General features: G+C 39.4%; 1 protein-coding gene across 1 annotated transcript; it reads right to left on the reverse strand.

The window, feature by feature from the left end:
- Positions 1-6,865: 6,865 nt before the first annotated feature.
- On the reverse strand, positions 6,866-26,383 carry slc25a23b (solute carrier family 25 member 23b). The gene is made up of 10 exons (XM_042505250.1): positions 25,943-26,383; positions 17,370-17,493; positions 16,815-16,902; positions 15,507-15,618; positions 13,266-13,424; positions 10,584-10,736; positions 10,277-10,390; positions 9,546-9,713; positions 7,781-7,931; positions 6,866-7,699 (listed from the first exon to the last, which is right to left on the reverse strand). The coding sequence occupies exons 1-10, from the start codon at positions 26,153-26,155 to the stop codon at positions 7,518-7,520; spliced, it is 1,464 nt and encodes a 487-aa protein (XP_042361184.1). The 5' UTR covers positions 26,156-26,383; the 3' UTR covers positions 6,866-7,517.
- Between the last annotated feature and the right edge of the window lie 460 nt (positions 26,384-26,843).

The raw sequence follows: 26,843 nt of genomic DNA on the forward strand, positions 1-26,843 counted from the left end.
TTGGCGCGCGACGTGCGTTCCACGCTGGCAGCGTCGACGTCACGCTCAGCCACAGCACGGCCAATCAGGAAGCAGGGGGCAGCTGACGACGACTGAGGTTTTTTTTTTTTTTTTTAAATGCCAGTGAACACAACCTCAGGAAGAGCCCACTGCCTCGTCGTGAAGATAACAAATAGCTTCATAAAGCCTAAATTATGCTGACATTAAAGATAAGGGAGTTAATAATATGTTATATAATAATATGATTAACAAATATTGGTTGATCAAGCAAAATTACTTTACATTTATTTTCCTCATTGGCAAAACTTATGTGTTTTCAGGAACATACGGTTAATAAACTGAAAAACAGTAACACTAGATATTTCCTGCAATGTAACAGACATGGACAAAGAATCATGAAGTTGGCAGCGAGGGCCGCTGTATATACTTTTTCATATAAAGCTGAAACTGTTGCATTTGTGTCAAGTTGTATGTGTTTTTTTGTTTTTCTATTAACGCATATGATACGATAAGTGGTTGGCCCGGAGTTATTTACACATTATCTAATCTGACCCCCATTCAAAAAAGTTTGGACACCCCTGCCTTAGGGCCCTTGTTTTAATATAATATGCACGTAAAAAATGTTGTGCATTAATGTTATTTTCTATTGTTATTGAAATAATTTTGTAACCATCGTCAATCCTAATCATAAATATCAAATATTAATTAATTTTCCGAATTTTAACCCTTTAAATGCCAGGTCTTTGTCATGATAGATTATATATATGAAGATATATATGTATGTATGCACACACACACACACACACACACACACATATATATATATATATATATATATATATATATATAGCTTATATACAGTCAATGGTTATTAGATAAGAAAACACACTCACAAAAATGAATTATTATAATTTTTTTAATTAATTGGTATTATTAGTTTTCTGTTTTGTTTTGATTTGTTTTGGAGTTTTTTAATGATCGCAGCCTGGGATATGTCAATGATTTGCAGCAACACTGATTGTAACAGCACACCTAATGGAAGTAACATGTATTTTCTCCATACGCAGAATATGGTAAAAAATGCATAATAATGTGGAAAATAGTAAAATATTATAAATATTGTTATTATTTTTTGGGTGGAATTTTTTTTAGGATTTTAAGATACATTTGATTCCTGTCCCCATCCACAACAGTACATTGCTTAGCTTTTGTGTCAGACTCCAGCCTGCTTTTCCAAACTGTGCCAACTGACATCTATTGTATGTACTACACTGACTATGGATAAGTACACCATACAACCCCACTTTAAAAATTCAAAATATCCCTTTAACTAAAAATTGAAAAACTGTTGCAAACTGTGAAATCAGTGTCCAAAAATATTTTCAAATACTTAATACAGATGCAGGAGCTACACAGAGAACATGAAGGCAGCAAGACTTCATTTATTTTTCAGCATGTTTCTTTAAAAACTGTACTTTCTTAATTATGGACAACTGTTTTTTTATAAATGTATTTTCAAGAGGGCATCACAAAGTGATTTGATTGAGTTCACCAGAGTAACTGCATCCAAAAACAGGTGACTACACAAACATGACTGTGCCTGTCTGAGAGCAGGTCCCACCCCAAACCCAAACTCATACCTGCTCATTGTCAAACATGGCAGGTGTGCCAGCCCAACAGGTGACTCTGAACAAACAAGTCAGTCAGTGATCCTCCCGATACAGCTGTGGGATCACATACTGTGTGGTGAGACATACACACTTTTTGTGAGCTCACAGTAGATTATATTAGGTTGTGTAATCTTAACAACTTCCCTGTGTGTTTTAGGGCAGCCTTAAAAGCTGCATGTTAATTGTAAATTTTAAGGTTGAAGTCAGTGGCCCAATTTACATGTGTGACTTCAGTTCTTGACAAGCTGAAAAGTTCAGCCTCACTGCAGAGCTGCTTTCATTGTGTGATGTGTGTAGGCTCTTATTTGTTTCTCAGTTTTATAAATTGAATACATAAATCATTGCATTGCGTTGATGGATGTTTATTTTGAGCATTAACAATGTGCATCCTAAAAACACACTGCAAACATCACGTGGTGACCATTTATTCGTCTCATTTCCTGTTTCTTTTTCTTATCACTCTGGCACATCAGCAGCTGCTCATATACATTTTTTCCCCACATTTTTCTCTTTATTTTTTTATCAACACTTTCTTCACTCCCCTGTGAACAGCTAAAGAGACATGTATTTTTCTCAGGAGCTGATTGAGCCCAAAACCAGAGCTAAAGCAAGAGGGAATATTGAACTGACAGTCATCAGTTGGATACAAACATGTCTCCAAATTAATTCTGACATTGCTGTATTTGCTAAGTAGGTAATAACTGTATTGGCAAACAAGTTCAGTATGACTTTATTAGGTGACAACATGTCAATGTCGTGTTTACAGCTTGTCGAAAAGAAAAATAAATGTCCCAAGTGGCCAAATAATGAATGAATTTTTAAAGAAGGCCGTGCAAAAATATATAACATGTGGATGCTGTAGTTGTATAGAAGGAAACACCTGTATAATCCTGACGCATCAGTCACATTTAGAGCCCTCGTCTTATGTCGCAGACTGAACTCCATCAGTGAGACATGTAGAGTGCACATTCACATTCAACTGACACGACTGGTTTATCAAAACTAAAAAATCTCTTTTTGTTATCAAACTCTCTGCAGCAGTTCTGTTTTTTGGGTTGAAAATACCTCATAAATGAAAGGCCATACTGTTGTCACACACTGAAGCTCCACGTTCACAGATGGCTTGGAAACATGCACTCATGCTTTACAAATACTCTATGTCATGCTTGCAAGGCCCCGGTGGAAACAAGCATTGGTCATTTCAAGTAAGCTTGCAAGGAAAAAAATAACTCTTCAGGGAATCAGGCATTCATTAGCATAATAATATAGATATATGTCTCTGTCTACTGTACAAATAATGACATTCAAAGTCTATGGGAGTGTATCACCACTCCCTTCACATGCTGCTGCTTCAAAATTGCACCAGAAAACTACTGTGGAATGCTTTTGTACAGTTCATGTTCAAGTTATACCTATATATGATTTTAAAAATCATGCACAGACACACTCTCAATCATTTTCCCATTGTTTTTAAATTTGCTGTTTGCTCCATATTCTGACTTTTGCACCTACGGTTCTGGCTGAAGGCTGAAGCTCCAGTTCAGGGAACAAGGTACAGAAAATAGTTTAATATACCTTCAGTTTATAAAATATGTTTCAAGAGAGAAGATCTGATGGTTTGGAATATTTAGGATGACTTATCATCTGCCTCCAAAAACACCATCATGCTCAAACAACATACTGGCCACTAGTTTGATGGCAGAAAACAGGTGGACACAGCCAATATGGCAGCAGCAGCAGCAGCAGTATGTGTTTACTCCGGCTTTAATCTGCGCTCTGGACAGACTCTGAACAGACTCATAATCTCAATTCATATTGATACCATATGACAGAAATATTAGAAATTCACTGTGGCAATGTGGCAGGGAACTCTACTTGCTATGCTTGGCGGTCACTTTTGCAAAATGACAGGAGGCCAGGGGCCGGTCACAGCAGCCCCATTCATGTTTCTAGAGCATTTCTAGGAATTTTTTTTTGATAAATAAGCTGTATTTTGTTGCTGCTTCATGAGCTCTGGTACCTAAAATAACAAAAATAATTCCCAGTGTGAATTGCTTTATTTTTATCATTAATTGGAAATTGTTTTGGGGCCATTTAGCATCCTATGGAGGCCAGATTTGGCCATAAGTTGAGTATCACTGCTAGATGGTATGATAAATAACAATTAAGCTAAAGTTTAGCATAAACGTTCATGAGTACCTTAGAAGTATTAGTTTGGACAAAATACTCCCACAGTCCGAGAAATGATTTTGTCTATTTTGTCAGGTTTACATATGTGTATGTGTGTAAAAAGGGCGACTGTTTCAAAGCACTTCAATGATGTCAATGGATGTACATTTCTTTCTTGGTTTGGTAATTCTGTATTTCTACAGGGTAAACTGTCTGGGCTTCACTGCTGTTGAGATGAAAAGTTCTCTGAAGAGGCAAAACTGATTTACTAGGAGTTTCTTCTTCAGACAACTTATGAAGCTGCTGATGGGAACTCCTTCTTGTTTGTGATTTGGCTCGAATAACTCTGTAGCCCTCTTCACTATCTCAAACTTTTTACCAACTGGGTTTTTAGTGATAAATACAATTGGAATTACTCAGGAATCTCCCTGTTCCTGCCATCTACTAGCTAGAATCTCATGATGCAGCTGAACAGAGTGGGTTGTAGCTTTAAAGGGTGAACAAAAAGGTAATATGTTAACACTATGTTAATATGCCAGAAAAATTAAACATCGTAGCTGGTGCTGCTCCAAGACCCTTTATATTAACTTCTATGTTCACTGCTGGTGAAGAGATGTTGCCTGAGTCCAGAACTTTGGATCTGCCCATTCCACCAAATTATAGTTGACTGATCTGTCTGGCATTGTGACATGACACAGTGATTTCTCACTTAAAACAAACAAAAACTTACTACAGGGGACTTACACTTGGCCAATTGGACAGGGTTAATGTCGTTGTCATGCCCATCTTAACATCATTAATTTGTTATTACTCTACTTTGTTACACTCTTAAAACCCCAACAAAACAAACTGCAATAACTACTGCCGAAGGTAAACTCCAATGCAAATTCAATATGCTGAATCAGCCGAAAAACACCTACAAGGGCCGACTAGTGCCAATGCTTGACACACTGCAAACATTGTCAGACAGTGGACTGTCAGCTTGGTGTGTCAGGGCCCTAAGAGTAGACCCAATGTCAGACTAAAGATGGAAACAGAATGATTTGAATTCTGTCTGCTATCAGGCAAGAGGAGTATAATTCAGGGAATGGCATGGTTTCTGTGGCTGCCATGGTTAAAATGCAAGCCATGGAGGCAATTTAAGAAAGCAATTGTCAGACATTTAGCCTGTAGCTGTTTTCAGCAGCAGCTCTGTTTGACGATCCCACCAACGTCAGTTCACGCTGGGAACAAGCCGAGGCAGTGACTTTAACCACTAACTGTCTGAAAGTACCTGTGGACCAAAAATGTCTCAAAGTGACGAATGACATTAGACGGGTTTCCATTACAGATTTGAGCAAAACTTAAGTGATATTTCAGAAATGTGAATAAAACGCAATCGTGAGATGACTGTGTTTCCACTGAGTGATGTTCTGCGACTTCTCTGACGATAACATTCCAAAAAGCATGGTGATGGATGCTGAAAACATTAGCAGCTTTATTTCTTTTACAGCCACCACACTAGCCATCATTATTTCCAATCCAAGGCCACGTAGGCCTGTTATGGAGCCAAAATGGAAAGGCAAGCCCCTAATATGTGGGAGTGGCCACATATGAGGGAATTCTTTGAGGTGATAGTCCACGATTTCACAGAGGAATTGTGGATTCAAAACTTCCAGATGATCCGCTCAACTTTTGAAGAGTAATGTGATGCAATAACAGCTCTTGTAGCTCCTGTTGAATTGTGCCCAAGAGAGCGAGTTCCTACTGACAAGCACGTAGCCATAGCATCATGTGACCTTGAATCATCTGAAATACCACCTCATGCGCGTGTAAAAAATATTTTGCGCCTACTAATATTTTTCAACTTTCTCCTAAATAAGCAAGTTAGAAGCTACCCTTAGCATTAAAGTCCTTCTTTCAGCGTCCTACTCTGAATGATGGATTCCTACATGAACACATTTTGTGCCAAAATTCAAACAGTTTTGATCACTTTAAATGACAGCTTCTCTGCATGTTTTAGCCTATGCTCTTTTCATTGGATGGAAATGGACAGGCCTCTTTTGGAAACAGGTGACATTATGTTCTTCTGAGCATTGATCGTCTTTTAAACCAAGAGGTGATGACAGTTTGTGGGTTTGCTCATGTAGTTTAGTTTTTAACTGTTAAACTTTACTAATGCAAAGGGTCACTTTTGCTGCAACGCAATGTGATGTCATCCAGCAGTTCACTGCTTCAGCCAACATAAGCAGCAGATTACTTTGTGATGGAGCAATTCTGCTTTTTACCATGGTATTTCAGAAGTCATATGACCTGTCATAGGTAGTATTTCAGAACATGAGGTGACCCTGAACGTTCTCAGTCAAATCAAACAACTTGCATACTTACAATAAGGTGGAAATAGATAAACTTTTTGTCTTTACTTATCATTATGAAGTAAATATTGCAAAATTGCGAAATGTAGTGGCTAAAAGAGTTCCCTATTAGCGCCACTTTCACTATGCAATGCAAAAAAAAAGGCTCAATTTACGACACAAAGCAAGTGCGTCAACCATTTCACAAACAAACAGGAAGAGGATAGCACTTTTGTTTTCCCCAATATCTATCAGCAGCTTTCCTCAGTTACCAACACAGCCTCTAGCAGCAGCTGTAGGCTGAGAAAAAAGAAAAGTAATTCACTGGGCCGACTACCAGCAACTTTTAAGGTGGAACATATACAACTTAATGCATGAGATGACCACGTGAATCCATCAACACACCTTAAATGTTAATATGACAGCTTTGACCACTCTTTTATTGTCGCCCTTGGATGACAGACACTTTGAGTGATGAGTGGATCTTCAATTGTTTAAAAAAAATTATGTTAATTGCGACTGGATTATGTGAATTGCATATATTCTAATCCTCACTTGGAGAAAAACACTCAGCGGAGCATTGCTCTTGTGCACTTAGACAGCACTAAATCCCTGCTCTTGCCTGACACGGAGACAATGCACAAACCAGCCTTTTGTGAATATCACATAAAGAGAGACTCTCACTTCTGCCTGCTCTTTTTTGTTCTGAAAATGTTGGTGTGCAGCCCCGTTTTGTGGACGATAAACAGGATGCAGACAACCCACATGTAAGAGTGCTGTCTGTCGTGGAAAGGCTCCACAGATCTAGGGTCTAGGTACATATCTGTAAGGGTTACTTTGGTTCAAAAGGTTCAATTCTGAAAACTTCTGATGGAAACGCAGCTTTTGCAACAGCAACACCAACACTAACACTTGGAAACAGTGTAGGTGGAAGTGGGTTGTTGGATGGGGGAGTTGAAAAGTTGTCTGTTTTCACTTTAAAATATCTTTGTTGTTGGACTGTGTGCTTTGCACCAAGTCAAGTCAATGGGAATGAATGCATTTCCTGTTTGTATGTGGCATAAAGGTTTCAGAGAGGACAAATATTTACCTCATTCTCTTCTTCAAAATCCATAAATGAATATAATTTACCTGTAAACTATCTGCAAGCTACACAAGCTTGAATCTGTCTGGATATAGCAGGACCATCTCAAATGGATCTTTTCATCTCTCCTCTTCCCAGACTTCCTTTCTTTTCTGTCAGTGTCTGAGGAGCTGCATCATCACTGCTCCTGTTCTCACAAGCATAATGAAGCCGCTGCTTTTTCTGTCCTTTTTGTCATGACACCTTTGTCTTTGTCTCAGTCTAGTAACACACCCCGAGAACTTTCTTCATGTGCTCATACACCACATAGGAGATGCTGACAGCTGGGATGACTTTGAGGAAGTTGGGAGTGATGCCTCGATACAGGCCCGGTACACCTTCATGAGATATGATGTATTTGAACTGTCCCACCATGGTCAGTTTGGGTTTACCCTCAGTTATGGCTGCAAGAAGAAGAATGATGGTTATTGCTGGATTATTGATCAGTGTGTTTAGAATGTGTCTGAATCTGATGTATATCTCACCTTGTGCCTGCATACGTGTCCGAATGAGGGCGAGGGGATAGGACGCCAGCTGGCCGCAGGTGCTGGAGATGGTACCACAGCCCAGCAGGACCAACACTCCTGGATCTGCTGAATCTACACAGTACCTTTGGAGCCAGGCGTTCTTCAGAGTCTGAGCAGTGAGCAGTTAGAAGGAGAAGAGAAGGGTGTAAGAGGAAAAAAAAATAAGTAAGCAAATTAAATTCATTCACTTAAAAATGCAGTGGTATAAAAATGCATTTAGAGAGATTCAAAAAGACACGCACATCCCAACAACCCAAATGTGAAAAAACAGAGGTTCGCACACTGGGGAGTTCCCCTTAAAGGATTTTATTCTGCGAAAATAAGTAACATTTCAAGCTAAAAAACGTTTTTGCTCAAACTCATAAGCTGTGTGGTTGACTGTGCTGCTGTTCATTGTGATTGATCACAGGATTCCCTTCTGTCTCCTAGTAAAGATACATTTGAAGCATAAGGCTAGTGATATTCAGTTAACAAACAAATGCCATCAAAAGACCCAAACCAACAATGGAGAATCCCACTTAGATATATATTGTGTGTATCCAAAGCCTGAAATATATTTTATCCCTCTGTGACACAGAGCTCCATTTATATTTAGCCAGTTCATGAGTCTTATGCCTACAACATTTCAGAAGTCTGACACCCTCTCACATCTAAAGACAACTTGAGCTTTTTGTCTCACACTTTAACAATTTTCAAAGACTGCCTGACTGTAACTAGATTTCTTTTGAGGTTATTCCCAATCTGCTACTGGTAGAAAATATTACACCTAACTCCCTTTAAGAAATGTAACATGTTAACAGTTCCTTACATGTCTGCAAAAATACATAACTCACGATAAAATGTGTCATATGATGACAGTATTATTGTTCATTTGACATCAATATAATCTGTAAATATAAACTGTATTATTTTACAAACTTTACATTTTTGGACTTTTTTTCAACTGGTTAGTTGTGGTGTTTTAGTGGGAGGGGAACATAGGAATGAGAGGTGAAGGCCGGCAATAATCCATGAAGCATCTAGGTGGATTTACTCATTTGAAATCTGCTCATGTCTGCACATGTCTAGTGCAAATTATTCCTCTTCTGGTGTTTTCCTAAACAGCTTAAGGTACATTACCACCTCTCTGTGGACTGGAGTAGAGCTGAACCTGATGGCCCAGGAAAACCAAAATGGATTATAATCAGATTTGTGATCTGGTGTAGGCATAAACTGTATATGTGATTAAGTGTATTTTAAGTGTATTCAGATATGAGATACTTGAACTGATAAATGCACAAACATGGCCATAAACTCTAAAAGTTGTCGTCCTTACCTCATGTTTGAGTAATATTTGCTAAAATCTACAGCGACCAGCCGTTTTAGAAAATAACTGAGGTTTTAAAATATGAAACTATATGATAAGGATGTACGTCTTCAGTGGGAACCAGTTTACTTGGGTCTGAGAGCCACAGACAGAGCGGGGAAGACCAAAATAATCGAAAGATGAACTAATACATACACACACTTTTAAAGTAAATTAAAATAAAAAAATGGAATAATGTGTTCCTACTTGAGAGGTTGATTGGTGATTTTTTTACTATATCAGCAACCTAATTACCAGTCAGTTAGACATTATCGTGTTTCCACGATAACTATTAAAGGTGCGTTTCCACCATAGTTCACTTATTGTGGTAGAGTGGCTTTATTACAATACATTACATGCATAAATATACATACTTACCTCATACACAGCTAAGTCGATGCCAGCGTATGGGATGATACCCAGTGTGTTGGGCAGGTAGCCTCTGTAGAAAGCCCGGACTCCCTCCGTCTTCAGGATCTGTCTGGCACAATCAGCCATACCTGAGTACTGTCCTGTCTTCCTCAATGTAAGACGAGTCTTCAGCACCTACCCAGCAGAGGGGGACAGGGGAAGGCTGAAGAAGGTACAAGAGTGTAGACAGATAGGAACTAGAGAATATTCTTCAATTAGACATTGGAGGAGGAGATAGAACTACTTTTAGTTGGGGCTGGGCGATAAATTGATTTTATCGATTAATTTGAATTGTGGTTTAGGACAATTTTTAAAATGAAACTCTTGATTTTCTCTTTAACTTTCTCCATCACTCTCTTTGGGCTATGCTGTAATGTCCAATAAACTATTTTGAAACTATTAAACTATTAAATTTTTTATTTTTTGCTTATTTTCAGGTAGTTTTCTTTAATTAATAATTTCTTGCTGATCTTTGAGCTATGTCTAATTAACTTTCTTTTTGCCTTGTATTTGAAGGAAACCAAATCAAAGTGTTCAGGCTTCAAAGGGTTAAAGGAGCTTGTCTGAAACAGAACTTGATTTGCATTCATGTAAAACTGAGTGCAATAAGCTCCAGAGACAGTGGCAGGAAATTTGCAAATTGGCCTTTGAGCACTATCTTCATACCAACCTTCCAATTACACAAATATCAGACTGACCTCCATGGGGTAGATGATGGTCTGGGCGGTAGCTCCTGCCAGAGAGCCAGCGATGAACCTCTCTTGTACCCTTAAACCGCCCCCCTCTCTGCTCCCTCGGATCAGCCACTTGATCTAGAGTAAGAGACAGAACACGAGTAGGGAAAGGCAGAGAGCCATGGAGGATGATGAGAGGGCACAGAGGAGTGGTAGAGATGATGCACCATGACACAAAGGACGTGCAAAGATAAGCAAAGAATGTGATTATCTTATGTATTGTATTATGAATGAAAAAGGATGAGTGAAGGTGAAACTGGAGAGCACTGACCTGTTCGTAGGCCATAAACTTAATGGCAGATTCAGGGGCTATCTTAAGGACGTTGATGCCATTTCCCCTCCAGAGTGAGAAGACGCCTCCCTCCTTGACCATCCCCCTCAGCCCAGACCACAGATTCATCCCCCGAGATGTGGAGCCGTGTACCTGGACACACAAACACTGCCGGCTCACTCACTTTACTACAGCCTGTGCTGTATGTAAATAAAGAGAATTCCCTAAATCTAACCTGGGTAGGTTAGGTACAGGACATAAAACAGTATACTAATGATCATTTAAGTGTCCAGCAGACACAGAGCAACATTCTTATTCATATGGAGTTGTGTTTGTGTCCACCTGGTGAATGCAAGTCTGATATTCACTCTATTTTGTCTAATTTTGATCTCTACCAAAAACTATCCGTCTCTTTAGCTGCCAAGTGCTACACTGTTCACCAGCTAGTCTCTAACTGTCTATTTGCTGTGCAGCAGGCTGTGTACAATGGGTTTATTTAAATTTTACACTGAAAATAGCTGCCTGTTGCTTTGGACAATGAGCATGTATGGGTCCAACAAACCCCAGACTTTCACCTGGGAGGACAGTGTTCACTTTCAATATGAATGTCGAGCCAAACCAGGATTTTTTTCACATCATGGGGTGTTTTAGCATTTTATAAGTTTATTTTGAAAAAGACTGTTTGCATCTAACACGCAGAAACTGTGTATTCACTGCAAAATGTAAGTGTATTTTGAAAAGCCACAATGCATGGAACAGGTATAAATTGGCATGCTGTCCTGGATATCTTGGTTTAACCTGTCAGGAACCACTTTGGAATATTTCACTGGCTCTGACAAAAAACTGACAAAAAATGACCATAATAAATCAGTAGGAGGTTTCAGAGTGCTGCTGATCAATGCCATCATTTCTCTGTTTGATGGCTGCTGACATTTCAAGCTTTCACCACAGGCAGGGAGCCAACTTGTTGTGTGTTTTAGCTAGTAATGCTCCAACCACCCACCTCAGCTACCCACCATGTGCTGTGTTTCATCTCTGTCAGTGAATGTCAGTGCAGCATTTGAGGGATAGAGTGAGCTTCAGAGTCTGAGACCTTGACAGACCACCATAGGTAGATGTCTCCAGAACACTGCATCTGACACCATGCTGGTTATTTCTCACTTTTCCACAAAAATAAAAAGCATGATTGATCTGTGAATGAAGGACATGCTGAAGGTGTGGTAACCTAGTTAGATGGTAAGCTTGGAAAATGTCATTCTAATCTTCCTACAAGCTGCCAATTTTGCAGTTTAACTGTGTGTGAGTTTGGGGATTATTCAACATTTCCTTTGATATTTTTCTGATACATTTCTTAATTCATTATTACACACAATGTATAATATATAGTTTGTATTACAAGGCTTAAAACGTTCCTCCATCCCTGATTTTTCGACTCAACAAGATGTAGCAGGATTTAAGTAAAAGGAGAGGAAATTTTAATTTAGTTTTTTAAATATAGTTTAAAAAATGACCAATAAATTTACCTTGTGCCTTTAGCAATGAGTAACATGTAAGATGCTATATGAACAAATTGTCTTTTGTTTTGCTCATATGTTTTTTCGTTTTGCTTTTCTGTTAGGCAAGAGAACATTTTATAAGTGATCCACACATCTTGATTTCACCGGCCACAAATTGTTGCCCAGTGCAGGAAAAAGAAAGCATGTATGCATGTAGATCATTTAATCAATTTTAGATCATGTTTTAGAGTAATTACAATAACTGGATTATAAAATTTCAGGGCTTAAGAAATGCTGCTATACTTGGTGCATTGATCCCAGTTACTGTAATTTCAGTTACTGTGCATCACTCTGCTTACCAGAGCTGGAATGTAACTAAGTACACTGACTCAAGTACTGTGCTTAAGTACCAATCTGAGGAACTTTTTTGTTACTTGAGTATTTTAATCTCATTAAACTTTCCACTTACCAAACTTACCACACTTCAGAAGGAAATATTATAGTTTTTACTCTACTACTATTATTCAGTAACTACTTTTCAAATTAAGATTTTTGCATACAAATCCAAAAGAAATATACAAGTGCAGCTGAAACAATAAGTGGATTAATTAGAATATTAAATGGCAACTATTTTTTATCATCTGTAAGTAATTTTTCCAACTTCTCATATAGACTGTACGTATGAGGACTTGTTGATTTTCCCTTTAATTATTTCAATTATTTTTATTCAATACATCTGTTTAAACACTTTTGCATGCATTCTTTTACTTTTAATGCTTCAATACATTTCCCTGAAATCACATCTACTTTTTTAATTTAAGTATATTATACAGTCAGACTACATCAATTTCACTCCTGTCGAAGTTCTTCCTACAGCCTTTTTTGGTGTCATGTCTCCAGTCTTGTTCATGTGCCTGAGTCTTTGCACACCGCACTAAACCTGCCGTTATATAGTGTTTAGGGGGTGTTACCTGTGCTAACAGTTGACTTATGATCAGTGGTATTCATCATAAAGCACACCTGGTCAGAGCAGATTTGGATGGTTAAGAACATTTGGTGCATCTGGAGTTGACTTCTGTTATATTTGCTTTTAGCAGAAAAATTAAGAGAAAATATGGGAGAAATTTACGAGAATGTTGTTGCATGAGGCGTGTGTTTCAGTGCGATCGTTAGTGAAATAAGCCACCTGCAGGAAGACTTTGAGACGGTCCAGGGGAGCAGTTCCTGTCCGAGACACGGCCCCAGCCATCGCTCCGGCAACCAGCTGCCTCCACACCAAACCTGATCGCCGCTCCCGCTCTGAGAACTCATCTGGCACCGTCAAATGTTCCCCAATGTCAAACATCTACAACAACATGACACATTTATCTGGAGCTGTTTTCCAGGGGAGGTTATCCGCAAGTCTCATTGTTGTGAAATTGGTAAAGGTTTCTCTTAATGAAAATAATTCATAATACAGTTTTGATTCATCTTTCTCAGTGTCATCTGACATATGTAGCACATCACAATACAGAGGTAGGACCAAGTCCTTGTTCTGCATGTCACAAATAAGTCTCAAGTCTTTGCACTCAGGTCTCATGTCAAAACAGGCAAATACTGAGTCAAGCCCCATGTCAAGACAGGTAGTCTTGACTTATGACTTGACTGAAGTTTTTGTACTTGGCCACAAACACCTCAAAAACTCTTTTTCTAAAGATATAATTTCTATTGATGGCATTGCCTTGGCCTCTAATACAACTGTAAGGAACTTTGGAGTTATATTCGATCAAGATTTATCTTTTGCCTCCCATATAAAACAAACTTCAAGGACTGCTTTCTTTCACTTGAGTAACATTGCAAAAATTAGGCATATCCTGTCTCAAACAGACATGGAAAAATTAGTGCACGCATTTGTTACTTCTAGGCTGGATTACTGCGACTCCCTGTTATCTGGTTGACCCAACAAGTCTGTAGTCTCTCCAACTGGTGCAGAATGCTGCTGCACGTGTACTACACGTGTGGATCATATTTCTCCTGTTTTTGCTTCCTTATACTAGCTCCCTGTGAAATCCAGAATTGAATTTAAAATCCTCCTCTTTATCTACAAAGCTCTGAATGGTCAGGCTCTGTCTTATCTGTCGCAGCTCATAGTTCCCTACCAACCCTCAAGTTCACTCTGCTCTGAAAACACAGGGTTACTTGTGGTTCCTAGAGGCTCCAAAAGTAGGATGGGAGCCAGAGCCTTCAGTTACCACGCTCCTCTCTTATGGAACCATCTTCCAGTTTCGGTCGGGGAGGCAGACACCGTCTCCACTTTTAAAGGTAGACTTAAGACTCTCATCTTTGATGAAGCTTACAATTAGGGCTGGCTTGGGTTGCCTGGACCAGTCCCTAACCAGGCTGACATAGGTTTAGTCTGCTGGGGGACTCTCTATGATACACTCAGCTCCTCTTTCCTTCTATTGTTCCCTCCGTCTGCAAACGCTCATGTCTTTTTACAGCATTACAGCAACTCGGCTTCTTCTCCAGAGCATTTGTGCTCCCTTGTTTCGTAGTTTTCCAGATCTTGGCTCTTGGATTGTGGTGATGGCTGTGCTGATGCTGTGTTCCCGCCTTTGGCTGTGCTCGTGCTGTGACTGCACTGATGCTGTACCTCCGGCTCACCTGGATTTGGATCTTGGTTGTGCTGTTGCTGTGGCTCTAACAGGAGGTGCCCAGGAGGCTCCTGATCAGATGCCCGAACTACCTCAACTGGCCCCTTTCTCTGCAAAGGAGCAGCGACTCTACTCTGAGCTCCCTCCAGATGTCAGGGCTCCTCGCCCTATCTCTAAGGCCCAGACACCCTGCGGAGGAAATTAATTTCAGGGGCTTGTATATGCGATTTTCTTCAGTCTCTACGCAAAACTCATGACCACAGGTGAGGGTTTGGACATAGATGAACCGGTAAATCAAAAGCTTTGCCATTTGGCTCAGCTCCTTCTTCATCACAATCCATCTCACACTCCATTCTACCCTCACTTGTATATATTTTGTGTACAAGCAAAATTATCTTTAATGTCATTTTTTCCAATTGGCACTAACTAACGTAACATTAGTTCTTCATGGTTCTCTCCTGCAGCCTGACTTGATGCAAACAACAAAGTGAACAAAGTGGATCTGGATCTTAATGTAAGTTAATTCAGGAAATGAAGGCAACTAAATTGATTTGTGATACACTTTTTAAATAACATACTTTTTAATCTTTGGGTATCAAGTATTCATTGGTGAGAAAGTCCAAGTGGAGGCGCAAGTCTTTTTTGATTTTGTTGAGTCTAAAGTCATCCAATTTGTGACTCGAGTCCTCACCTCTGTTAAAGATCAGACTATCTATATGTAAGGATGTAAAGAATGTATATACTGTCAGCATTATTATCTGGATCATTTCTATGATTGGAACCTGGTGACTCACGTGGGAGTGTTTCCAGTGGTGGACGATCTCCTCCATGTTGTGGAAAGGGTTGAACAAGAAGTGATCACGCCATTCAATCCAGTTTATGGTCATAGTGCCATCCCTGTCCATGCTGGGGGAGAGAGTTACAGGACAGCTATACAACTGGAACAGCACAGTGTCATCAGCAGATTACTTATGGTTTCTTACATCTCAGTTTAACCCTTTAAGCCCCGCATTAATATTGCACACACTCTTATCACTCTGCGCACAAAATGCACTTTTCAAAATCAAGCCTTAAAAATATTATACATTAATATTTTTTCTGCTTTCATTGAGTGAATTTTTTTAACCAACATTAGTGCTAATCATAAATATCTAATATTCATTAACCTTCAAAATTTAATCCTTTAAATGCCAAGTTTTTGTCATGATGCCACGATTTTTTAGATGAAAAAAATAAAACACAAAAAATAAATAATTTTCAATTTTTAAGTAGATTTTTTTAATGATCACAGCCTGGAATACGTTAATGATTACCAGAAGCAATGCTGTTTGTGACAGTGCACCTAGTGGAAATAGCATTTAATTTCTCCATTTCCCCACCGCAAAAATCGCTACTTCGCAGATTTTGGCCCTCAATGACATCACCCTCGCAAAATGGCAACACCTGTATCTTAGATACTTTGACCTCACTTCAGCATAGGGGGAGGGGGGGGGGTATATCTTTATATACAGTATATGGTTTATACTCAATGCTCTTTAGAAGAATGCCTTTATGTGCAGGTGCATGGTGTTCTTCTATGGTGTGTCATTACAAAGTTACACCAAATCTTGAAAAAACGTTGTCCTCGGCTCCTTATACTGCTGATGCCGCTTGTTACCTGTTATGCCTTAAAGTTCTCTGACCGAAAGCTTGCACATTAAACATAATTTTTGCATGGGTTTGAGTGTGCAGGTGTGCTTTTTTTCCCTGTTGATTACAAAGACTGCCAACTACTGGCCTGGCATAGATACTACAGCGTTTTTAGTTGTTTTTGTCTGTGTGCATGACGATCGTTTTCACAAAGGAAATACTCTTCTGTTTTTAGTAGGGCCATCGTCATCTAATTGTGGCCTAAGAGGGCTCTAATATTTCCCTAAACAGTTAAAGACAACCTGCTGTAATTTTAAATATAAATGATGAAAAAGTTTTAAAAATATTTTAGGAAAGTTTTTTATTTTCTATATGTTATGATGCTCTCTCTCTCTCTCTCTCTCTCTCTCTTTTTCTCTCTCTCTCTCTCTCACACACACACACACACACACACACACACACACACATTGTACCTCTGCAGTATCCTGGAGGCCTGCTCCGTGGTGACCTCCACACCAAGCTTGTGCAGTGAGTGCTGGATCTCTCCGACATCAATTTGACCTACAAGACAGAACAGAAAGTGTTAACATGTCTGCTTGTTCAGTCAGTAATATTAAATGTTCACGTGCATCAACAAAAAACAAGCTGTGGGAAGTGACAGAGAACTAGGGTAACGGGCATTTTTTAACCTGGACCCGCATTTGTGTTTTATTGACGCTTCGAAAATATTGTTTAACGTTTCACAAATCTATAATGGAAAGCTGGCTAGTGACAAAAACGAGACTTTTTGGTGGATGTACACTGTCTGTGATCAATGCCCTGCAAGGATTCTATTACAGCCTGCTTTGATGCTGCTGGCTGCAGCTGTCTTGCTCAATATTGGAATGATTAAAAAAAACGTTTTTCCTATTAATCACTTAAACACAGAAACATGGAAAAATCCAGGTTAGAAAATACGCAAGTAACCCTTTAATTGTGTGTGTGTGTGTGTGTGTGTGTGTGTGTGTGTGTGTTTAGCATGCCCACACCATCATTGTTGCGGTCCAGACTGTTGAAGATGTGCCACAGCCTCTTCTCATGAGCCCACAGGTACTGGGAAAACTCCTGGAAGTCCAGCAGACCATCATGGTTGATGTCGCTCTCGAGGACTATCTGTGGGGACAGAGGGAGACCGTCAGCCAGTCAGCAGGTAGTATAAACGGGTGGAGAGAGGATGGAAGCAGGTAGAGATAGTGTAGTTAGAGGAGGACACAAGAGGGTGTAGACGCCACAGAAGTGTCGGGGTCGGGGGTGTATAGAAAGTGCAACAGAGACACAAGTGAAGAGAGAAGAGGAAAGGCCGTGAGATTCTGTGCTCCCAGTGAAAGTCGAGGAGTAAACCACATCTTACCTGGCTGCAAACATAGTTTCTCCTCTCTTGATTTGGACAGAGAAATGGAGAGAAAGAATACAAGCCTAGTTGTTGTGCTTAGAAGGGAGGACAAACACTCATACTGTTACTTTTTATGTCTTAAAGCTAAACTTTTATATAATTAACTCTTTGTCCTGTTTGCTGAAACTGTGACCGTATCCACACAGAAGTACACAAGACAAACAGTCTGTGACAAAAGCCAGGTTCCTCTTTCCAATCCTTGTGCCTCTAATGGCAGTTGCTTGAACTGCGGCTCAAGTAAGAATACTCATTTATTAGATAGCACTCATTGAAATTCATTTCCCTGTTTCAATTACTCATATTTTTAGTCATATTTTAGTGCTTTACTTAATCAAACAGTTGTTTTTATTCATGTGCCTGTGTGTGTGTGCATGTGTATGTGTGAGTGGGTGGGTTTAACATGGGAAGTTTGGTGCAATGTTTGGTGCCTGCCTTCCGACGTTACAGCAAACTGTACACTAAAATATGTTTCTGGAGGCATTTGAGAGAAATAGACAATGCAATAACAGAATCTTGGTTCATATTTGATCAGTGCTGCCTAGTTTAACAGTTTGACTGCACATCATCAGTGGTGATTGACATGATTTACAGCTGGGTTAGAGCCTCTTTGACTTTGATTGGTTGTTTTTACATTCACGTGCAGTAATGCCATAAGAAACACTATTACTCCCTTTCCACCAAATTAGCTTTTTTGAACCGGTTCCATTGAGGATTCTGAACCAGAACCAACTTTTCTGGTTTTGAACCAATTTATTTTGGCCAAAATGCTCTGAATAGTTTAAAATTAGGTGCAGGAACCAGAATGGTACCAGTTACATGTTAGTTGATATGGTCAGTTTCAGCAAATATAAAAAAAACTGTTTTTTAAATAGTTACCAGCTGTAGCTTTAACTGAAGCACATGTACAGTATAATAACATTTGAATAGCTAAAAAAACAAAGAAACAGAAAATTACCATTGACAGCAAAGACTGTTAAAAGGTTGAAACATATCACATGAAACCAGTCAACATATCACTGTAATCTCCTTATGTGGTATTTTTGTTTTAACTTTTTCACAATACAATTATCTTCTATCTGTGTAACTGTCTTTTTTTCTCTTTTTTGTAAGGTGTATTGAATGATTTCACACTCAAAATAAACATACTAATTCACATGCACCCTACACCAGCACTTAATTTGAATTAATTTAGTCACTAATTGAAACCAATTTATATAGTTCCTCTGAATAACTGTAAAATGTCTTGGAAATTATCAGGACTTTCTGTGGAAATTATTAATTTGAGAGCTTACTCAGAGGTCTGTGTGCAGGTGTCTCTGCCAAAAAACACTCTGTTGTGAAGAGAGTTGGTCTGAGTCAAAAATGTATGAGAAATTTCATGCAAAAACCAAACAGGCAAACTGAAACCTGATAAAAAAAAAAAATTGCTTTGCCGCTGTGCTTGTACCAACATGAAAACTGGGCTCTAATAGTTAAAATTACAATTGGAGGTTGTAGTGTTTAAGATGCATGCCATATTACTGCATCATTCCTGATTCAATTTTGGAAAATTTGTGTTTATCTTTATCTTTCTTCATTTGCTGTCTGGATCTCTCTTCTCTAATAAAGATAATATACCAAATTAATTGGAATTACACATACAATTTAACAGTGAACAATACTATGATCGTTCCGATACAAGGCAGAAGACTCAGTATAAATATAAATTTTCATTCCCATCCATCTCCCTCTGCTCTAAAGTGATGGCTAAAGGCTGACAATAACTGCTGATATGTGGATCTGTATTAAAGGTTTGTTTTCAGTCAAAGGTCTGTCTATTTGTTACTAGGATACCCAACAACCTGTCAACAGACCTCAAAGCCAAGAATAAAGGATTAGGTTTTTTTCTCAGAAGTTTAAAAATGTGCAGTAGTTAAAACTCAGTTTTTCTTCAGGTGCTTTGTCAAGTTTGCTGGGAACACTTGGCAACACTAAGCCCCCTGAACATAAGAGGCCTCAAAAGTCAGAGGACTTTCCGCTAATGATCCTATATGCCACTGTGTATGTTCCCCTACTTCTAAACCTGTGAGAACTTCTTATTTTATTTAAATAGTTAAAACCTACAGGGATAGTGCAAATTAAAATACATTGTTGTAAATGTGCCAGTTTTGTCATCTTGGGTTTGTCTATAATTGGCCTTCTGTGATGTCCATACACACAGTTTCAGATTTTCTGCAAACTCTGAACGTATTTCTTCACTGACTTTCATGTTGCCTCTGAAGAAAAGCAAAGAGAAATGGCTTCCACCTGTTTTCAAAGTGGTGCTGGCAGATCACAACATGTTAATGGGTCATTTGGGGAGCTAGTGACAACTAAGCTAGAACCAGCAAATAATGACAAAATCATTGCAACATAAAGGATAGAAAATTTGTACTATCAGCACCAATTCCTCCAATGTTTCCCACAATTATTTACTTTACTCAACCATCAAACAGCACATAAAGGTGGCAAGGTTATTCTTACTCAGTATATTTACATGATGTTAGAAAAAGTAAATTATTATGTTAGTCCAATTAGAACTGGAACTTTAAAATGCATAACGCATACTAGTGTGTGATGCAATAATTCAGCAAGAAAAAGGTGCAATAGTAACTTGCTGAAAGGCGGTACTGCTCTGAAAGACGTAAATGACTTTAAATACCGTGGCTCATAAAATTAACTCAACAGAAAAGGACATTAAAATGCCCAACTTTAAAGCAGAAATAAACACGTTTACAGCCTGATACAAAAAGTTTGGTCTTTAAACCAATGGGTGACACCACAGTAGTTTCATCTATTTTATTACAGTTTATGATACATACACAGAGCTAAGTGGAAACAACAGGTGAGCCCCAGGTTACAGGTTATGAAAGTCCCGCAGTAGAGGTCTGTACTAGTGAGTCTTGTGTGTATCTGGAATGTTGGGGTATATAAAAGTTTGTGCCATCCTTACAATCACTGAAAAAGCTTCCTGCTTTGGCCTGAGGACAGAGACAAGTAGATGACAGTAAAGTGGTGTGCGAGCCAGACCAACAAATCAGCCAAGGTCAGCAGTGTGGCAGGTTTGTTTTACACCAAGACTGTTAAAATATTCATCCACAAAGGGTTCATTTCCTCCGCTAACTGGGACAGCTTGTCTTTATATGGTGTTATAACCAGGCCACACAAATGAGTGACTGACTTGCAAGAGGCTGATTCATGGCACAAAATGACTGCACCGTTTTATGGTACTTGTACTATATAAAGACAGATGATGGTTTCAATACCATAGTTACATTCTGTAGTCTGTGGCAGGGTTCTCTTTTCAAATACCATACTACTGTTGAGGGATGTTGAGTGTACATTCTGTCTGGTGATAATTATATAAGATGAGAATCATACAAGAATTTTCAGTTTGTTATGCCCTACAAATACTGGTATTGCTATCGTTTCATGCTGACTTACTGTCACACTAGCCAGGCTTGTTTTCAAATGTAGGGGAAAATTAATATTTAAATAAACAGGAAATCGTTTATAAAGGGAAAATTATAAGATTTGCTGAATCAAGATTATGAGGTTGAATGTTTACCTTGACAAAAGTCTTAAAATGATTGCTTTTGTTTTGTAACGATAAGATACTACTCTAAATTATGAGCTATTAAGTCTATCTTTTAATTTAGTAAGATAAAATTATTAGAGAAGTTAAAATTATACATGTTAGTACCTAAGTCGCAGTTTCTTTCACTTATTACACATATCACGTACATTTCCATTTTTATTGTATTAACTTGGCATCCATTCTTTCTTTTCCTTTCCTTAAATGGGTATTCACTGGGGCAAAATCGCTGCCTGTTCAGACAGACTGCTGACACAACAACCCAATAAACCACATTAAAGGATGACATTGTATGTTTCTTCAAACCATGGATTAGCCTTGGATGGTATTGTGGTATTAGGGTATCCCAGGGTATTTAGAAATTTCGATGGTATGTTTCTCAATACTGTCATAAACCCAGGCGCTTCTCTCTCTATTGCACTCATTGTATGTAGTGCACAGCACGCACCACCAGAGCTCATTCTCTGGTCCCACTGGTGGAACAGGCAACTGAGCTGAAAGACACAGTGACACCTGGTGGTGGAGGGAGAAGTTACAGAACTGTAGACAGCTGACAGCCAGCAGGCAGAGAGACTGTGGGGAATAACAGCATGTTTTTTACTTCTAACTTGGTAAATTAAAGATTTATTTGGACCAAACCAGATCTAGTGATTGTTGGAACAGTAGACTTACTAACTAGATTACTAGCAAGAGTAACCAAGACTGTTTGGGTGAGTTTTATTTTGCTTCTGTCGAGATGTTATGAAGTGCGTTTTATGATGAGTTTACGAGGCAATTAAGCCTTGTCAGTCTTTTGTGACCGAGAGAAAGTTAAATTCAAATGGTGTACTGTTGTTTTTCCGTGCTTAATAAGGAAAATGAGTGTGAAAATATTACTCTCTGAACTTTTTGTGGGTTTCTATTGTGTATTTAATGCTCTGAAAAGCTGAAAGTAGCACACTCATTATCATGTAGAGAATATGTTGAAACTTAATGCTTCAACCACCCTGTGATTATTGCTGGTTAATTTTTGGCATAACAAACACTTGGTTATGGTTAGGAAAATATCATGTTTGGATTTTGAGGTTGCTTGAAATGCAGCAATATCTCAATAAAAAACACCCTGCTTTTTCAGGCTAAGAGACGCTGAATATGCAACGATGGGCTGCTAAAAACTCCCATGTTCCAATGTTCCCAAGCAGTTTTTTTTGTTTATTGTTCAGGCTTCAGGCCTTGGTGTCACTCCATCCACCATGTCCTCCACCCTTCCCCCAATGACAAAGTCAGCACATATACTAAGTCACTTTAGAAACACTAATATGATCCGTATGAAGCATACAAATGTAACGTATCTGTATTTGCAGAGATGTAGAATTCCAACCTTTTCTTCTGGTGACTGGTCTGGAAACAAACTGAGAACCTCAGGTCATGTTTTGGAAAAATGAAACTTGGTTTGAAAGCTTGGAGAAAGAGTTGAAAGACTGCTGTTACTTTGTCTGACTTCAGCTGCTGCACAGGAGTCCTGTGGTGCCACTGTGGAGGCTGCTTTGGTTGTAATGAGGAAAACAAAGAGTGTAACCCCACACACTGCACTCACTGCTCTCATACTTTATTGAACAGCATTGCAACTCAGGGGGTGTATTGGAAAAAGAAGGGTCTAGTTGGTAGCCATGGTTCAATTCTCCAAATGGTAAAGAGGGAGCTTCTGTGCTTCCTCACCGACACTATGTCCTTTAGCCAAGAAACACAGGAACATTCTTTATGACAAGAAAGCAGACACTGCTGTGCCAAAATAACTTGATCACAGTTCCAAAATGACTGATTTTTCTCTATCAATCTCTGCTTGCAGAGACGATTTATCAGTCATTTATTTATTAATTAGCATGAAATAAATGTTCATGCACAAACCTAAAATGTAAAAAAATAAACCCCCCTCTCATTATCATTATCACAGGGAGTTTACAAAGCTTTGGAAAGAGTTCCTAAAATAAACAGAACAAAAATTACCTCCAAATTTTCTACATAATGGCTAAATTCATTCATTCATTTAGTTGTAAAATCACATGCCATCTTCAAACTGAACTTACCACACAGGAAGTGGAATTCACCAGCTCAGCTGGCAAAGGAGGCAACTGTTGTTTTACAAGCAAATTTTTGGGCACTAAATGTGGGTGGTTTCATGCAACATATTGCCATATTTCCAATGGCTTTTTAGGCACAAATCATGTGTGGGTTTTTTAGCAACCCTTTACTGTTTTACAAGCAGCTTTGAAGGCACCAAACTTGATTGTTTTTTAGCAAGCAACTGATGTTTTCCCAGCATCTTTTTAGTCACCAAACATGGACGCTTATTTGTTCAGCAGCCCATCACTCTGTAACACGTGGCTTTTTAGGCAGCAAAAGTGGGTGTTTTTCAGCAACCAGTCAATGTTTTAAAAGCACCTGGTGTTTTTCCACCAGGGATAGTGCCATGAAAAAAACGGGTGTTTTTACCGAGACATCACGGCAATTGCAGCCGGGAGAGAGGAAAATGTTAGCATCATAGGCTACATCTTTGCAAACCACAGATACATTAAATTTGCATGTTTCAAACAGATCAAATGAACGCTTCTAAAGTTGTGTGGTGGTACATAAGCTGACATCTGGAGGTGGTGGGGAGGGTGATCAGTGTGACACCTAGGTGGGTAACCAACAAGAAAGCTTGTCATCTGTTGTTGCTTTTCCAGCTGCTTTTTAGGCACCAAACATAAATGTTTTTCTGGCAGTCTTTGCTGTTTTATAAGTGGCTTAAAATAATAGGTGTATTTTTAGCAACCCCTCGCTGTTTTACAAGAGGCTTTTTAGGGACCAAACGTGGGTGTTTTTAGAGACCTGTCACTGTTTTTCCAGTAGCTTTTAGGTGCCAAACATGGATATATTTTTGGCAACCAAAGTGGATTTTCAGGTAGCAAATATAGGTCCTTTTAAGTAAACTGTCGCTGTTTGAAAGGTGGCATTTTAGGTAGAAAATACAAGTGTTTACAAGAGGCTTTTAGGCACCTAAAGTGTGTTTTTTTTCTAGACCTGTTGCTGTTTTGCAGTTGTGTTTCAGGCACTAATCCTGGTGTCTTATATATTATATTGTCACTGTTTTTTAAGCAGCTTTAAGACACCAAACATGGTGTGGTGGTATGAATTTTGCCTGTTTTTTGTATTTTTCTGGATATTTTGGGCGTGACTTCCTGGTGCTGGAGCTCTGCATGCACTCCTGCTGCTCATTCTACTATTCAACTGCAGCATGAAAAACCCTGGACTCACACTTCCATACTGCCAGATTGTACACAGAAAACTTCACTGGAGAAGAGCTGATTTTTGTTTTATGACAATTTGCTTTTTTTTTCTTTTTCCAGTGCTCATTCCTCCACTGTCTAAACCACAAGACACTCAGCGTCCCACCACCTGTGCCTTCAGCCTCAGACTCGCTGCAATCTACCTACTTCATCCACCTGAAAACTCAACAATAAATTCCTTTATATCCCTTTTACCCCCATGGCTAGTGGTCTTGTCTTCGGTCCACTTTAAAACCACAGTTACACGTGGGTTTTTTTAGCAACCTGTCACTGTTTTACAGGTGGCTTTTAGGCACCAAAGATGGGTGTTTTTTATTGACCTCTCATTGTTTTTCCACTAGCTTTTAGAAATGGGTGTTTTTGTTATCAGCTTTTTAGCTTTTGCTGGAAATCTGACAAAGTGGATTGCCCTGTTTTTAAGAACTGTTTTGTTTTTTGATTTGTACCAAAGCTTGTCTTGCTTCATTTACAAAATGTCAGTTATGTTGGGCTCTCCAGGCAACGAGACATCTCATAAAATGTCAGTGATAGTTTAAAATGATGGTTGTATGACCATTTTTTAAGTGAATTTACAAGTTTTCGAAATTATTTTGACATTCAAGGATATCGATTGTTTAGACTACATGTTTTGCTATAGGCTCTTAAACCTTTAAATCTCGAGCAAATTGGTTTGATTTTTATTTTTCAAAAGCATGAGGAGAATGCAGTGAGCTACTTAACAAACCATTGCCCCAAATGTGCAAAATATATATTTTTTTAAATTTCAAGAAAACTACCTGAAAATAAGCACAAAAAAGTGGCATGAGCATTTGTTACTGAGATTGATTTATAGGCCCTTTTTGTGTTTTTGTTTCTGTTCATTGCACTTGGCCAGAGGACCTGCTTTCTCTTATGTTTTGTTTCCCATGGTAGGAAAAAGTTTCATTCATTCATTTTTACAACGAATTTCTCAGTAACTTTTCTGTCACTTTTTAGAAATTTCTTAGAATTTTTGGTGCATTTCTTGCCAGGTCATTGCCTCTTTTTAGAAGTAAAAAGAGTTTCAAAAGGTCAAATAAGCTTGTGAAAGACGCCTGAACGCAGCACATGGAAACTGATGTCAGTCCAGGTTTCAGAGGGTTAATGTATACCGCTGCGCACGTCCCGCATGCCATAAAACGTGTGAATGGGATAGGTTGGATATGGAGCTGCTGGAGTGTGTGTGCACCTGTCTTTACCATATGTGTCCCCTGTCTCCCCGTGCCTCACCTCCTCCGCCTCTCCCTGGTGTAAACCCCGGGCTGCCAGTCCGGTCCGCAGCTCATTGATGTCCACCTTGCCATCACTGTTCAGGTCCAGCTGCTTGAAGAGCTCTGCATATTTCCTCTCTCTGTCCGGGTCCACAGACGCTCCTACACCTCCGGTTTCCTCGATTCCTCGGTGGCGAGTCTGGCCGCTGAACCCCTCCTCTTCTTCGCCCATGTGAAAGAAGGACAGCCGGTTTTCTCTACTGGTCCTCTGATTTCACAGCCGAGCATAACACTGTTAGCACCGAAATGAGCGCGAGCTGCGTGCTTGTTACCAGAGAGACCGGAGCGCTGCCATGAACAGAGCCGGCCGGAGAGCTGAGCGGCCGCTTCTCCTGCTCAGCAACTCCCCTCCCTCCCGGATTGATGGAGGGATAGAAGGGTGGATAAATAAATGTCTGTGGTTCAGACGAGCTGTGAAATTAATCCCACTATGAGTTCTCTGTCACGCGCATAAACTCCGTCAGATGAAAGTTTGCTTGGCAGCTTGCGCTAAAGCAGCCGGTTTTACCGCAGTCCCTCAGAACAGCGCTGACACATCTGTGCGCGCGCGAGGAGCCTGATAAGAACAGCGTCAGCTCACACAGCCTGCGTGTATTTGGCCTATTTGTATTCTACAGTCAATTAAGGTGAAAATATCCGAGCCGACCTCACAGTAAAGAGACTAAACGCATTTACCTCCTCACATTAATCCACCCACTCCCTCTCTGCGAAACCGCGCGGCTCCTCCAGCTCGAGGCTACATCACGCGATACGCACGGAATCTTCAGCGCGCGCGCTCACAGTTGACAATCCAGCACAGAAAGGAGCGGGTTATTGAGTTCAGACAGTTTGCTACAGATAGGCTACGAGGAGGAGGATCA

This window comes from Plectropomus leopardus, chromosome 17 (assembly GCF_008729295.1).
Source record: "Plectropomus leopardus isolate mb chromosome 17, YSFRI_Pleo_2.0, whole genome shotgun sequence".
Classification (NCBI taxonomy): domain Eukaryota; kingdom Metazoa; phylum Chordata; class Actinopteri; order Perciformes; family Serranidae; genus Plectropomus; species Plectropomus leopardus.

Excerpts from the sequence above, each read along its gene's own strand:
- slc25a23b (XM_042505250.1), bottom strand. The coding sequence starts at position 26,155 with ATGGGCGAAGAAGAGGAGGGGTTCAGCGGCCAGACTCGCCACCGAGGA. Across the intron at positions 15,619-16,814 it reads GCCTCCAGGATACTGCAGAG|CATGGACAGGGATGGCACTA; the intron begins GTACAATGTGTG and ends TCTCTCCCCCAG. Across the intron at positions 9,714-10,276 it reads CCATCATCTACCCCATGGAG|GTGCTGAAGACTCGTCTTAC; the intron begins GTCAGTCTGATA and ends TCTGCTGGGTAG.